Genomic DNA, 14314 nt, shown 5'->3' with positions numbered 1-14314 from the left:
ATTCCAGACGTTCACCACCCTCTGCAAAAAGGAATTTCTGCACCTCAATTTTAAATGACCAGCCCTTTGTCTTGTTGCTATGTCCTCTTGTTCGAGACACTCCCACAAATGAAAAAAATCTCACCACCTACCCTGTCAAGCTCCCTCAGGATTCTATATGTTTGAATAAAGTCATGTTGTATAATTAGCAAAGTACTGCTCCATCTTTATTAGAATGAAATTAAGACAATGCTTTCAGGTAAGGGCAGGCAATATCTGAAGTGAGCTAAAAGCATGAGAAAGGTTTCCATTTTCACCCTGGAAACTCGTTAGAGTCATAACACTCACACGTATAGTAATAGGACTCAGGCAAGAAAGCGATACAGATTGCACAAATGCTAACAACCAGGCAACAGTTTAGACTAAATGGTCAGTTACTATGCTGTCTATATAATCATATAAACACTGCTCAAGTATTCTAAAAGTTCCTCTCTGCAGCGTTATCATTGTAGTTAGCAACATGCTAATGTTCATTTCAGTCAAGGGTCCATCAGGCATTGCTGAAAAGCACCTTCATCTGTGATTTAAGTTAGTTAAATGGCTCAATAGAAAGCACTTGCATTCAAAAGATACTTACTGGTCAACAGCACAAAAAGAAAATGAAAAACCCATTTTATTTTCTCATTTATTTTGTGCAACTCATTTAAACATATACAATTTATATACAGTGTAAAATGATTAATTTTAATTGCAAGATTCAGAGCATTTGAAGTCCAAATCTAAAAGTTGCTTGGATTGATTTAAGGATATTCTCCATTCTTCCAGCTCCTTCTGCATCAAGTCTGTCTCTTCTTCAATTTTATTACTCTCCTCCTCCGTGTTCTGCAACTTAAGCCTCACCTCCTAGTCATAGGAATTAAAAGAAACAGTGCAAGTTTGAACTCCAATTGATTTTGCTGTTTTAAGTGTCAAGCAACCATGAATATTTCTGAATTTTGTTTATTTTTAAAGAGATGCATGTGGGTGCTGCAGGGCTTGGTCAGTTTATAAAGAGTGAGTAGAGCAAATGCATCAGCAAGCCCTCACTCTCAAATCAAACACGGAGTTCAATTTCAAGCAAGGACATAGCACATTGGTAATATTACTGTGCCAGATTTACTGTGGTGCTAGAGGGTGGCAAGATACAAATTCAATTGCCCCTCCTCTTGCTAATGGTACCAGTGAGCTAATGATGACAGTCCAATGGTTGAAATCAGATAGGGACAGGGCTGATATTCCATGCAGTCAAAATGCCTACTTGCTGCTGAAACGTCAACATAATGGCTATTCTGCCCAAGAGTTGGAGGGGGTTTGGGGGCAGTGAGAAAGGTCAGAAATGAGGAGTAAGGAGGAATGGCCAAAAAATTATTTTGGTATAAACATGTGAGGATTCTAAAATTACAAAAAAATGTATTGGGGCACATTTTCAGCTGATTTTTCTAAAAAGTTTATTTTATTTAGCTTGTGAACTCAAAGGAACAGTAACAAACATTTCAACATTATATGAAGATTGAAAATGAAAAGTGACCAAACACAGAAGGCATGGTAGCATTCGGACTGTTATTGCACAAGTAATCTAGCACCTTGAATTAATTATCAGAGACAAATTCAAAACCCAGAAGTACATAAAAATAGAAACACCACATTGTTGTCAAAAAAAAATCTGACTCACTAATATTCTTTGGGAAGGAAATCAGCCATCCTTACCTGGTCTGGCCTATATCTCCAGTCCTAAAAGATACATGGTTGACACTTGACTACCCTCCAAAATTTAGTCTATCAAAACCACTACAAGAGAAAACGTTATGGACCAGCTGACAACAACTTAGGTACCGGACTTGTAAGGAACAAATGCATTCCTAGCCCAAAGTCCTCATTAACATTTGGGAACACGTGTCAAGATTAGGAGAGCTGTTCCACATAAGACAAGCCCTGGTCTGCGTTCACAGTCTTCTTCAACAACACCATTGACCAATGTACAATCTCCAGCACCAGGAAGGACAAGGGTAGAAGGTATACAGAGGTTCCATCACCCATGCCATTCTGACTTGGAAGTTTATCACCACTGTCACTGCTGGATCAAAATCCTGAATTCCCTGCTTTAAGAATACTGTGGTTATACCTACGTAACACTGACTGCAGTAGTTCAAGGTACCAATTCACTTCATTTCCTCCCTAAATTTCCCTGGGGGGGAAAAAAAAAGATCTGCAACACATTTTCCCCATTTTGATTCCATTATAAAATACATATGAACATATGAATTAGAGGCATGAGTAGGCCATTCAACACAACATCTCTGACCCACATGGGAGAACACATTTTTAAAACTGTACCGCCTAAATCCCTTATTGCAGAATCTTTTGCAATATACATAGTCAACACCATGAAGATTTCACTCTCTAATCTCGCAGCATTATAGGCCAATCTTAGAAACCTCAATTGTAACACAGCGCAGACAACTCAGAATAAACTAAGTTATGCACTATTTTGGAAATAAAATTAGTCCCAAGTCCCAAAATATGCAACCAGAGATCTGCATTCAAAAATTTAATAAATTACCCCATCATATTAATTCAGTATTGAAATTAGGTAACAGTTAATCAAACCATCACTTTACTGAAAAGTCCTAGCATAAATGGCCTCATGTTTAGCAATTGTTTCACGTCAGAAATAGCTAAAGAACTGTATATGTCTCCATTTCAAAGACATTATGTACTGCAGTCCAACCCACTTCACGTTATCATTGACAGATTTCACAAGACTGCACAAGACTGAGACAAAGATCTTTCCTCTGATTATGTAAAATAATGTAGAAATCCCAATGAATAATGATTCATTGCTGTTCACTCAGATGTTGCTGGACATTACCAGTTGCAAACAGGAAAGTAGTAACCTCTGAAAACAAGTCCCACATATCCATTCATTCCACTGTGCAACCCCACACCTAATTTTAGTATTGAAATACACCTTGTCATCTGCTACAGAAGATCAGAGCTCATAGATTTATAGTCCCTTGTAAGTTTGCTCATAATGCGAGCTTAAATGTACGTGCATCAAGATTGTCTCTTCAGTACATTTGCAGCATGTTCTTAATTAGGTGCTGGTCAGAAGCGACTCGAGCAATTCACTAAATCAATGCAAGTGATAAGCTTTTACTGGAGAAACTCTACTACATAGTCTTGAGCAGATTCTTACCTGGAGCTTCTCTCTCTTCTCAACTGTGTATTTTCCCCATGTTTCTAGTTCTGCCTGGAGATTCTTTACAAGTACCTGCAATAGACACATCGCACATCAACACTCAATTTACTCAATAGCAAAAGGGACGTTAAAAAAAAGATGGGCGAGATGGGAAATGTTTTGACAAGTTGAGTTGCAATAATGGGTGGGTGGGAACAAAACAATCCAATTTTGGAGCAGGAAATTTGAAAATTACCCCTTTTCTTTGCATTGCATGTGCTCAATTCCCATGTGGAAAAGAATCTAAACTTTTAGTTCAAATGTGCTGCATGCCTTATTAAAAACCTACAAAGTTGTTTGGTTCACTGGAGAACTAGCTACTCATTTATTACATTTAAAACTGAGAATCACAGTCTGGCCATAAAGTCTGTGTGGCATATGTTCTGACAATTATGTTTCCAGACTTGTTCGCATTTATTTTTTGATATTCTCCTTCCTTCCAAAATCCCTTCCTGGGATACAGTTCCATACATGGCAAGTTGCCCTCAATTATTTAAACAGACAGCATTGGCAAACTGCGAAGTAGATCAAAGTTGATCCTGTCTTCCCCCCAGCCCAACTTTTGCTGTGGACTATTTTCAAGTTTTGTTGCCTACAAACTAAAAATCAAGCACAAAAAAAATCCATCTTACCGTAGTGTCCCTTTGACATGCATTCTTCAGTTCATGGTCTTCAATTATTTTATTGGCTGAAACTAAGAAAAAATAAGCAAAGAGAACAGATGTACGGCACACTCTGAACTGGAACTCAAAATCCTAGGTCTTTTGCATTAACAGAAAATTTAGCTATGAACATGTCCCAGTTGAAGAAAAGAATCAATACAAGAAAGTGCAAATCACCAGTTTCACTCTGGAAGGGAATGAGTGAATGATAGCTATCTGTAGAACATGTATTGGTAGAGATTTTTTGCTTAATCATGTTCTGTTTGGAGATGCATGCAGAGGGGCAGTAATAACAACAAGATTGTGCTTAAGTATCTGTGATACAAATCCACAATGGCTATATTAAGAAAAGAAAGCAGACTTGAAATTTACATATACTTTAGCACCAAGACAAAATGAAACAGATTAAACCACCGTCCACCAAAGAATGTTTTTAGAGGATAAAACAAGCTGCTCTGATTTTAATTGTGTCCCCTAGCAACCAAGCAATCATTTTGCTGAAGAGTGCAACTACCTGCAAATTCAGAAGTTATAAACTAAAATCATAGATTTTGGACACTCATCTGTATTTCATACCAAATGGCAGTTATCGTTGTCCAATAATTTTAATAGAAAAGTGTGTTTTTTTCCCTTCTCTATTCATCCCTGGGATGTTGGTGTTCTGATTTTGTTACCTTGTCCTAATTGCCCTTGAATGGAGTGGCTTGCTACGCCATTTCAGAAGGGAGTTAAGAGTCAACCACATTGCTGTGGGCCTGAAGACACATGTAGGCCAGAACAGTTAAGAATGGCCATCGGTGAACCAGATGGACTTCTTTTAAAAAAAATTGTTAGCTTTATGATTATCATTATTGACACAAGTAAAGATTGTGCAGCGTAACAATGATATTAAACTTACCAGGATCAATAAGGTTGTTCTCCAGTATGATTATGCAATTCTGTAGCCTTTTGCTCATTGCTTCCTTCTCAGATTGCAAGTTCTCAATCTTAACCATCAACTCATCTGTCTGGTTCTAGTAATTAGAAGTGGGATGACAGTTAAATAGAAATTGTACAGATGAGATGAGATATGGGCAATTTGGCACTTTGGTCACATGGATTTTTAAACAAATTCAAAATTTAACTAAAAACTCTTCACTACCGTACAATATTAAAATACTACAGATTTGAAATAACACTAAATGCTCTAGCAGAACTTGAGATAAACAAGTTATCCAGATTTCAAAAAGAACAGAACAAAACTGTGCTAGTCTGCAATAGGGTAGAAAGCAAATATATTTTAAGCATTTTCTGTTTCTATTGACTACATTTTGGTTTTATATCTTGATCAAGAACACTCCAAATAGAACTGAAGAAATTTTCTGAAGCAAGCACCATTATGTTCATGGACGTCCTGCAACTTCCTGAAAGTTTTGTATTGCAGTTCCAGGTTTGATATAGGTTACTATTTCTGTTATAGGACAAAGCCCCCTCAGTCACAAATGACATCATTCATGCCATGTGCTCAGTCCATTCTCATTCCTACCCCCCCCCCCCACCCCCCCCCACCGCCACACAACTCCATTACAGCTTATAGCATGGTCGACTACATTATTGTTGCCACAGCTACGCATTCTAGTCCCCTCCCAGGATCCCATGGCAGGTCGCTCCAATGGCTCACAATTGTGGCATCCCATTGGCACATACACACACCCATTCTCATTGGCATCAGAAAGACATGGTCATTGGAGTCCTACAGTGCTTGGCAATACCTACCTTTGAAGTTAAGGGGAGACAGTAGAATCCCTACAGTGCAGAAAGAGGCCATTTGGCCCATTGGGTCTACACTGCTCACAATCCCTCCAAGGCTAGATCCCCATAACCCCACTTACTTACCCTGCTAACCCACTGACACTAAGGAGCAATTTAGCATTACCAATCAACTTAACTCACACATCTCTGGACCAGAGCACCTAGAGGAAACCTATACAGACATGGGATGAATGTGCAAACCCCACACAGAATCACCTAAGCCAGGAATTGAATCCAGGTTCTGTGAGGCAGCAGTGCTAATCACTGTGCTACCTTGCCGGCTTGGCTCATTTGACATGAGCATTATATGGCATCAGTTTTCTCTGCCACCTCCAGACACTAACCATTATAAGAACTGAAACATCACTTCAGAAAGTGGAGGTTCTGCATTATTAAGCTGCATTTTTGAAATGAAAGGATGTTTGACAAGGGCAATCTACTGATATTGTACATATTGATTTGCAGAGTGACTACGATAACAGTCACACAATAAGCTGCTGGGTGAAGTTTCCGAGAAGGCAGCACACATTTCTAGAACGTAGGTGCAGTGCATCTCCGGTTGCTGACTTGCTTCAGGCTTAGAAGAATTTCCTAAATTGACATTGCGAGTCTCTTTTGCTACCAACCCCCTACCAATGTTCCCCCTCCTTTGCCTTGTCCATGCCAGGGAAACCAAGCCAGACAGCATGAGCTGAACTGGTCAGTTGGTAGTTTTCTTTCATTTTTGCAATTTTTTTCATCCATGGGACATTTTTCAGTACTGGTAACTCCCACGTTACTTCCCCCTTGGAGCCTCAAACTGCAGATCGATTTTGAGCATACTGACGTTTAACTTGCTTTGCTTGTTGAAACTTGCAAGCTTTTTTTTTGTTGTACGAATAAAAGGTGTAATTTTTGACAATGATATGACCTTTACAAAGCACTATTGGAGTATAAATGACTAGATAGGTACAGATCACATTTTACAAACAATCTTCCTTCATGTAACCCTTTAAGAGAAGCAATTTGAAAATTTTATAACATTGGTTGATGTCTTACAGTAAATATAGGCAGGTACATACGGTAAGTACTCAATTATTCATTCATGAGATGTGGACATTGCTGTCTTGGTCAGCATTTATTGCCCCACTCCTAACTGCCTGTGAACTGAGTGGCTGCTGGGCCACTTCATTCAAGAGTCAGCCACATTGCTGTGAATTATATACAAAGCCAGACCAGGTAAGAACAGCAGATTTCTTTCCCTCAAGGATACTAATGAACCAGACAATCAATATGGGGTTCACAGTCATCATTAGACTTTTAATTCCAGGTTTTATTGAATTTAAAATTTTGCCATTTGCCGTGGTGGGATTCAAACCAGAGTCCTGAGAGCATCACCTCAGGTTTCTGGATTGCCAGTCCTATGACAATACCACTATCTCCCCATGATCGACAAGCCGCTTTTGTGTCTCAGAACTACACTTTCAAAGGTCAACTCAATGTTGCAACATACACTGTCATTGACAGCTTCAGAAATTGATCAAACCCATGATGTCACATGCTGGTGCTAAAGGGAATGATTTATTTCCTGAATTCAGGTCATGTTTCACAAATGCTTCAACATTTAATTGGCAGTAATTATACTCAACTAGGAGAAAATTTTACCTTTGTCAATTTCAGTTCCTGTTGTAGCTGTTGCTGGGCAACTTCTAATAGTTGGTTTTGGTCTCGGAGTTCTGCTTCAACCATTTTCAAGGCCATGTATCTGAAGAAAGATCATAGTGAGGAATGCAGAAATTTCTTGAACATACACCAATGGGATCTCAGGCCAAGGTGCCAGGCCAACAACTCCATATTGGTATAGCTTGTTTAGCTTGTAACAAACAAATTTTGCAATAATTTTCAGTCTGGTTCATTATACATAATGGAATTACTTTCGTTAAGTTTCACTCAATTGAAGTTCAGCTTGGTCTCTCAGATGGCACAAGAGATTTCATGGCACTATAATCAAAGAATAGCAAGTGTATTATCTCCCATAAACTGGCCAATTTACTCCACAATCAACAGCACACAATAAATTACCTAGATCTTCAAATTAATACATCTCGCACTTCAATATAGTACTTCATTGACTACAAAATACATGACAACATGTAGTTATGAAAAGCACAATGTAAATGCAAGATTTTTTTAGTTAAAATAAAGTGTGGAAAAATAGCACAAGGTCTCACTAAAACTGGCCAAAAAAATACAAACCCCACCCATTCTTCTCCTCAGAGGGTCTTCCAACAAGACCAATCAGTTGCACTGCCAGTGGCCCTACAAACTTTTAACCCACCTAATTTCCCTGTAACAACAGTTTCGCAACTGGAGGGTGCCAAGTAGACATGTATTAAATAAGAACATAAGAAAGAGGAGGAGTAGGCCATCTAGCCCTTCGAGCCTGCCCCGCCATTCAATAAGATCATGGCTGATCTGAAGTGGATCAGTTCCACTTTCCCGCTTTCTCCCCATAACCCTTAATTCCCTTGTCTGTCAAAAACCTATCTACCCGTGACTTAAATATATTTAGCGAGGTAGCCTCCACCACTTCAACGGGCAGAGAATTCCAGAGATTCACCATCGTTTGAGTGAAGAAGTTCCCCCTCAATTCCGTTCTAAACTGCTTCCCCCACCCCCTTTATCTTGAGGCTGTGCCCTCTAGTCCTGCTGTCCTTTGAGCAGGAAGAATCTCTCTACCTCTACCCTATTCATCCCTTTCATTATCTTATACGTCTCTATAAGATCCCCCCTCATCCTTCTAAACTCCAACGAGTACAGACCCAATCTATTTAGTCTCTCTCGATAGTCCAACCCCCTTGAAATGCACACAGTTCAAGTGCATTAATAGCCAAAGACTCACTTTTCCATGTCAGCCCGAGTCATCCTAGATAATGGGGGCATTTTCTTTCTGAAAAAGAATTTAAAAGGTTAAAAACCCATCCAAAACAGTGATAGATTGTTCACTACACTCAGAATTTTAGTCAAAATGTACTTCAGAAATGAGAAAACAAATATACCTTGCTTATCAGTAAGTTACTTTCCAAAATGCAAACACTAACCTAATCCACAGCTATTTATTAACCAAAAAGGGGGATTTTGGCAGTGATTTTAAAGTGGTTAAATTGCACCCGAGATGAGCAAGCAACAAATAAATAATGTATGACAAGGTATTTGCATCAGTAGCCATATGATCATGCAATTTCTTTAAAATAGAAATCTGTAGCACAAATGCTTTGGGGGAGTAAGGAAATCAGAAATGCATGTGCATTATAATTCTTGCTTTAAAGCATCCAGAGCAAGTGAGGAATTAATTTAGCTCCAAGAATAAAAACCAGTGGAACTGTGACTTCTGTTTGCATCAAACAGAATGACGGTTAAACACAAAATTTTAATTTTCTTAATTCCCACATTAAATATTTTAATACAACTATAGTGGGTACACTCCAAGTTTGCTTAATCTCAATATCCGTAGCTTCTGTTGGATCAAGGGATCATGCATGAAGACAAAGAACTTGGCTGACAAAATCAGCTGTGGCTGGAAGATCATTGACTCAGTGAAAGACACTCTTTGGTCTGCCTGAAACTTGTTGACCTCAATGCAAAGAGTTGTCCCCGAACGAGCATTGCAGAGATTCCAAAGCCCAAGACTATGTGCCGAGAGATACACTAAAGCTTGGGGCAGCTGTCGCAGAGGTGCAGTGGGAAAAAAGAATTGCAGTCTAACACATTTCAGCCGCAGTGCAGTAAGGGAGGAGAATTGTATAGAACCCCTAAGACTGTATGACACATTGATTGTGTACAGTGAATACTACATGTAACTGTACTGAAGCCCCTCAAGAGTGCAACTTGATCTATGTAGATAAGTTAAATACAATTGCATCATTTATAATGACTATTTTGAAGTGTCTAATGTTCTGACTACATTGAAGCACCTCAGAGTTTGACTTGATCTATGTAGAAAATCTGAATATTATGAGACTGACGGCCATTTTTAAATGTTTTTAAAGACATTTTATGAATAAAGTTTTTTTTTTGCAAAAAACAGCAGTTCAGATTACTTCAAAGAACATGAAATAGCAGTTAAAAGACATCAAAAGGGCAAGGTTAGAAGATGAAGCAGAAAGAGGTAATCTAGAAAGTTCAGTGACTGTTACATGCAACCTTCCACAGCAAAGCATTGCAGAGCATTTCAGGATGTGGATTGTAAATGCTGGAATCCTGTTACACAAAGTAAGTGAGGGCAGCTGTTACTAATTCGGAAAGATATACTCTAATGCGAATGGAATTATACCAGTGTTTTTTAGGGTGGGGACAGAGAGAGAGAGAGAGAGAGAGAGAGAAAAAAGGAGGGAGTCTGGCTGTGCCCAGTAATTTTGTGACTAAACTCGTGTTAGGGAAGAGAGGGTCTAGATTTGTCCTTATCTCAAAATACAACAATGACACACCAACTTCCAAGTATATTCCTTTAACACTAAACTTGAAAGCATTTGACTCCTGCGTCCAGAAACCTCATTTCTGGCATATAAACAAGGGCCGAAGCTAGTGAAAACAGGGCAATGAGCAACTAAATGACATATCAGCTTGTCACAGTTTTAAATGGCGATCTGTGTCAAGTTAACTTTCAGCAAAAGTACTGATGCAATAGGCCAGAATTCCCTGGCATAAAGAAAACAGTGAATGAGAACAGCAGTAATGGTCATCTCCTGCTACAAGTGTGCGTGAACACAAAACTAGGTCAGACAGGCCCTGCTACAATAATGACAACTTCGGGTACTTGCCAAAACTCAGTCTGGAGAATAATCAGCTCAGCAAAGAGCCAGAGGGAAACCAACATCAGTGCACACATCTCAAATGATCAAGGACTTTAGGAGAGAAAATTATTGCACTTCTCCAAAGTGATGGGAATTTATTTGTAATACATTTGAATCTATAATGAAGACTTGCAGATCTTTTACTTAATAGAGAAATCTACAGTTTTTTTTGGAATAAGTTAACTGAATCTCTAAATTCCCACTTTATGGGCCACAGCAAGAGTAGGAGAATGTGTGATTTATTCCTAAACAAGGGTGTAGTAATTCATTAGCCAGTATTTGGGAGATGCTCAGCAATCCGTCATTTTCTCTTCTCCTAATACAAGGATAACACTTCTGCTCAACCTTTCCTAAGAGGCCATACAATTAATCGAGTCAGGAAATCAAAGCTAGTTTTTTCTGCTCTTTTAAGTTGTCATTCGGAAAATAAAATTTTCATGGGCTTGTTCAGATTTTATTATGGATAATAGTATTTTCAACCACCAGAAGTTCATAGTCTTGCTGTTAGATGATCTTATTATGACAGTAAATATTTATGGTTCTATTTCAGTCTCTAATCAGTGATGCTGGATGAGGTGGTTAAGAAGAAACAGGGTTGATGTGTCATGATCTGAACTTAGTTCAGAACCACATTAGAAAAATAGAATGGTTACAGCACAGGAGGTAGCCATTTGGCCAGCAGGTCAGTGTTAACTTTCTAATAGAGCAAATCACCTGGTTCCAATCCCCTGCCTTTTCCCAATAGTGCTGGAAATCTCTCCTCCTCAGATGGTCTGATTCTCTTCTGAAAGGCATAACTGAATCTGTCTCCATCAAACCCAGAAGGAGCGCATTTATCATATCTCCACTCAACCTCACCTGCTCTAGAGAGAAAATCTCCAGCTTCTTCAATCTACATAATTTAGTTCACGCATCACTAACTATTCTTGTGAATATTTTCTGCACTCACGCCAAAACCAGATGGAGACGGATTCGATAGGGTCTTTTAAGAGACTTTTGGATCAGTACATGGGATTTAGTAAGATAGAGGGTTATAGGCAAACCTATTAAGTAGGGATATGTTTGGTGCAACTTGTGGGCCGAAGGGCCCGTTTGTGCTGTAGTTTTTCTGTTTTAAAACCTTCACATTCTTTCTGAAATGTGGTGCCCAGCACTGCAATACTCCAGTTGAGGACAAACCAATGATCATCACAACTTCCTTGCTTTTGTGTTTATGCTCACATTTAGAAGCCCAGGATACCATATGCTTTTTTAAAACCACACTCTTTTTGAGTTGCCCTGCAATGATTTGCATATCATTCCCAGAGATTCCCTTCTGCCCCTGAAAACCCTTTAGAATTGCATACTTTATTTTCATATTGCCTCACTTGATTTTTTGGTAAAACAAATCACTTCAAAATTTGTGAGCAATTTATAAGGAGCAAATGGTTTTCCATTGCCCACTTTGTGGATTTTATCTGCAAAGTATTGTCTCATAGATGGGTTGCAGTAAGTCTGAAGACCCTCAACTTGTATAGTGACTGCTACCCTAATCCACTGGACACAAATACTTGCAATGCACATCAAATCAACATTCAGAACCAGGGCATCAATCTCAATTTGCTGGGGTATCTGGACTGACTCGGATATAATCTGAAACAGAATATCTTTCAAGAGTTTAACTTAAAGGAGTAAGATATGACAGGAGAGCTCCAAGCTGCGTCTGCTTTGTGCTCCAGGTGGGAGGCTGGCACATTTCCAGTGCCTAGGGCTAACACGTATGCTGGAAGTGCTGCAACTCTTGGAAACCTGCATTTCTGGGAACACTGGAGCATCCCAAGGTGGAGTGTATTGTGGATAGCACGTATAAAGAGGTGGTCACACTGCAGGCTCGGACTTCACAGGCAAGGAGGGAATGAGTGACCACCAGACAGAGCAAGAGATCTAGATAGGCAGTGCAGGAGGAATCTCCTGTGACTATTCCTCTGTAAAACCGATACAGCGTTTTGGATAACATTGAAGAGTATGGTCTTTCAGGGGAAAGCAACAGCCAAATCTGTTGTACCAAAGTTGGTTCTGCTGCAGAGAGGAGTAAAACGTGTAGGATGCAAAAGCAATAGGGGATTCAAATGCAAGGGGCTGTTTCTACAGCCACAAACGAGACTCCAGGATGTTTGTTGCCTCCTGGTGCTAGGGTTAAGGATATCTTGGAATGGCTACAGGACATTCTGAAGGGAGTGGGTGAAGAGCCAGCGGTCGTAATACACATTGGTACAAAGGACATAAGTTTCAAAAAGGATGTGGTCCTAAAAGCAGAATATTAGGGAGCGAGGAAGCAAGCTAAAAGTCAGGCCTCAAAAAGGTAGTAACCTCAGGATTACTACCTGTGCCAAATTGCAAATGGGAGAACGCTAACAGGTTAATAAGACTTTTAAACTTAGGCATTAAAACACTGACAGAACCACCAGTATTCAGTTAAATGACTATAAAACAAGCTTATAAGCTAACAAGAAAGCAGGTTACGCTCATGAGATGCAGTAAGAGATTTAAGTAAGAGATCATTTTAAAACACACATGCTGATCTTTTATAAGAACATAAGAAATGGGAGCAGGAGTAGGCCATCTAGCCCGTCGAGCCTGCCCCACCATTCAATAAGATCATGGCTGATCTGAAGTGGATCAGTTCCACTTTCCTGCTTTCTCCCTTTCTCCCCATAACCCTTAATTCCCTTGTCTATCAGAAATCTATCTATCCGTGACTTAAATACATTCAACGAGGTAGCTTCCACCACTTCAATGGGCAGAGAATTCCAGAGATTCACCGTGAAGAAGTTCCTTCTCAACTCTGTTCTAAACTGCACCCCTCCCCCCTTATTTTGAGGCTGTGCCTTCTAGTTCTGTTTTCCTTTCTAAGGGGAAAGAATCTCTCTACCTCTACCCTATCTTGCAAGATTCCCCCCCCAATCTTCTAAACTCTAACGAGTACAGGCCCAGTCTATTTAATCTTTCCTTATAAGCTAATCCCCTCATCTCCAGTATCAGTCTGGTGAACCTTCTCTGTACTCCCTCCAAGGCCAATGTATCCTTACGCAAATAAGGGGACCAAAACTGCACACAGTGCTCCAGTTGCAGCTAGACCTCCCTGCTTTTATATTCTATCTCCCTCGCTATAAAGGCCAACATTCCATTCGCGTTCTTGATCACCTGCTGCACCAGCAGACTGAGTTTTTGCAATTCGTGCACAAGACCCCCAGGTCCCTCTGCACAGTAGCATGCTACAGCTTTTCACCCTTTAAATAGTATTCCCTCCTACTATTATTTCTACCAAAGTGGATAACCTCACATTTTGAATGCATTAATGTATTTTTAAGATGTATTGTTCAGTTCAAAGACAATTTGCCACAAAACTTCATGGTGAAAGTCATTAAGGCAAAGCCATATTCCAAGAGAATGTGTGAACCTTGAGGATATGCAAGCTTTACCAGTAAAGTTTTGAATGGAAAGAACATTTAGAACACCTAATCACATTTCATGAATAGGGTTTACTCATTGGCCAGACAAGATGGGTGCATGCCTGGACATGGAGTCACGTGTTAAATCTGGTTTGGCAGTGACCTTTAAGAAAATCCATGGGGACGTTCATTTGAAATTTGGGCTGGCATCTGAGGTCAAAGCAACATGGGAAGTGGGGTCAGCCAAGACAGGAGTTAGCTTCCAGATTTTACAGACTAATAACATGCCATTATGCCAGAGAGTAAGATGCGATTGGCTAAAGTATATGGCAGGTATTATTG

At 39.6% G+C, this 14314-nt stretch overlaps 1 protein-coding gene across 1 annotated transcript in view; it reads right to left on the bottom strand.

Annotated features, from left to right (window-relative positions):
* Positions 1–673: 673 nt before the first annotated feature.
* The window catches only part of knstrn (kinetochore localized astrin (SPAG5) binding protein), a 29742-nt gene continuing 16101 nt past the window's right edge, over positions 674–14314 (bottom strand). The window contains exons 4-9 of the mRNA XM_080202036.1: positions 8591–8638; positions 7354–7453; positions 4817–4931; positions 3889–3950; positions 3215–3289; positions 674–882 (exon numbers count right to left, since the gene is read on the bottom strand). Of these exons, the coding sequence (XP_080058162.1) occupies positions 724–882; positions 3215–3289; positions 3889–3950; positions 4817–4931; positions 7354–7453; positions 8591–8638 (559 nt within the window). The 3' untranslated portion in view covers positions 674–723. The remainder of the gene's footprint in view (positions 883–3214; positions 3290–3888; positions 3951–4816; positions 4932–7353; positions 7454–8590; positions 8639–14314) is intronic.

This window comes from Carcharhinus amblyrhynchos, chromosome 14, assembly GCF_965287045.1.
Source record: "Carcharhinus amblyrhynchos chromosome 14, sCarAmb.v2.hapA, whole genome shotgun sequence".
In the NCBI taxonomy this organism is placed as follows: Eukaryota; Metazoa; Chordata; class Chondrichthyes; order Carcharhiniformes; family Carcharhinidae; genus Carcharhinus; species Carcharhinus amblyrhynchos.
The sequence above is the reverse complement of the archived record's forward strand: the minus strand, read 5'-3'. Positions and strand labels throughout refer to the sequence as shown.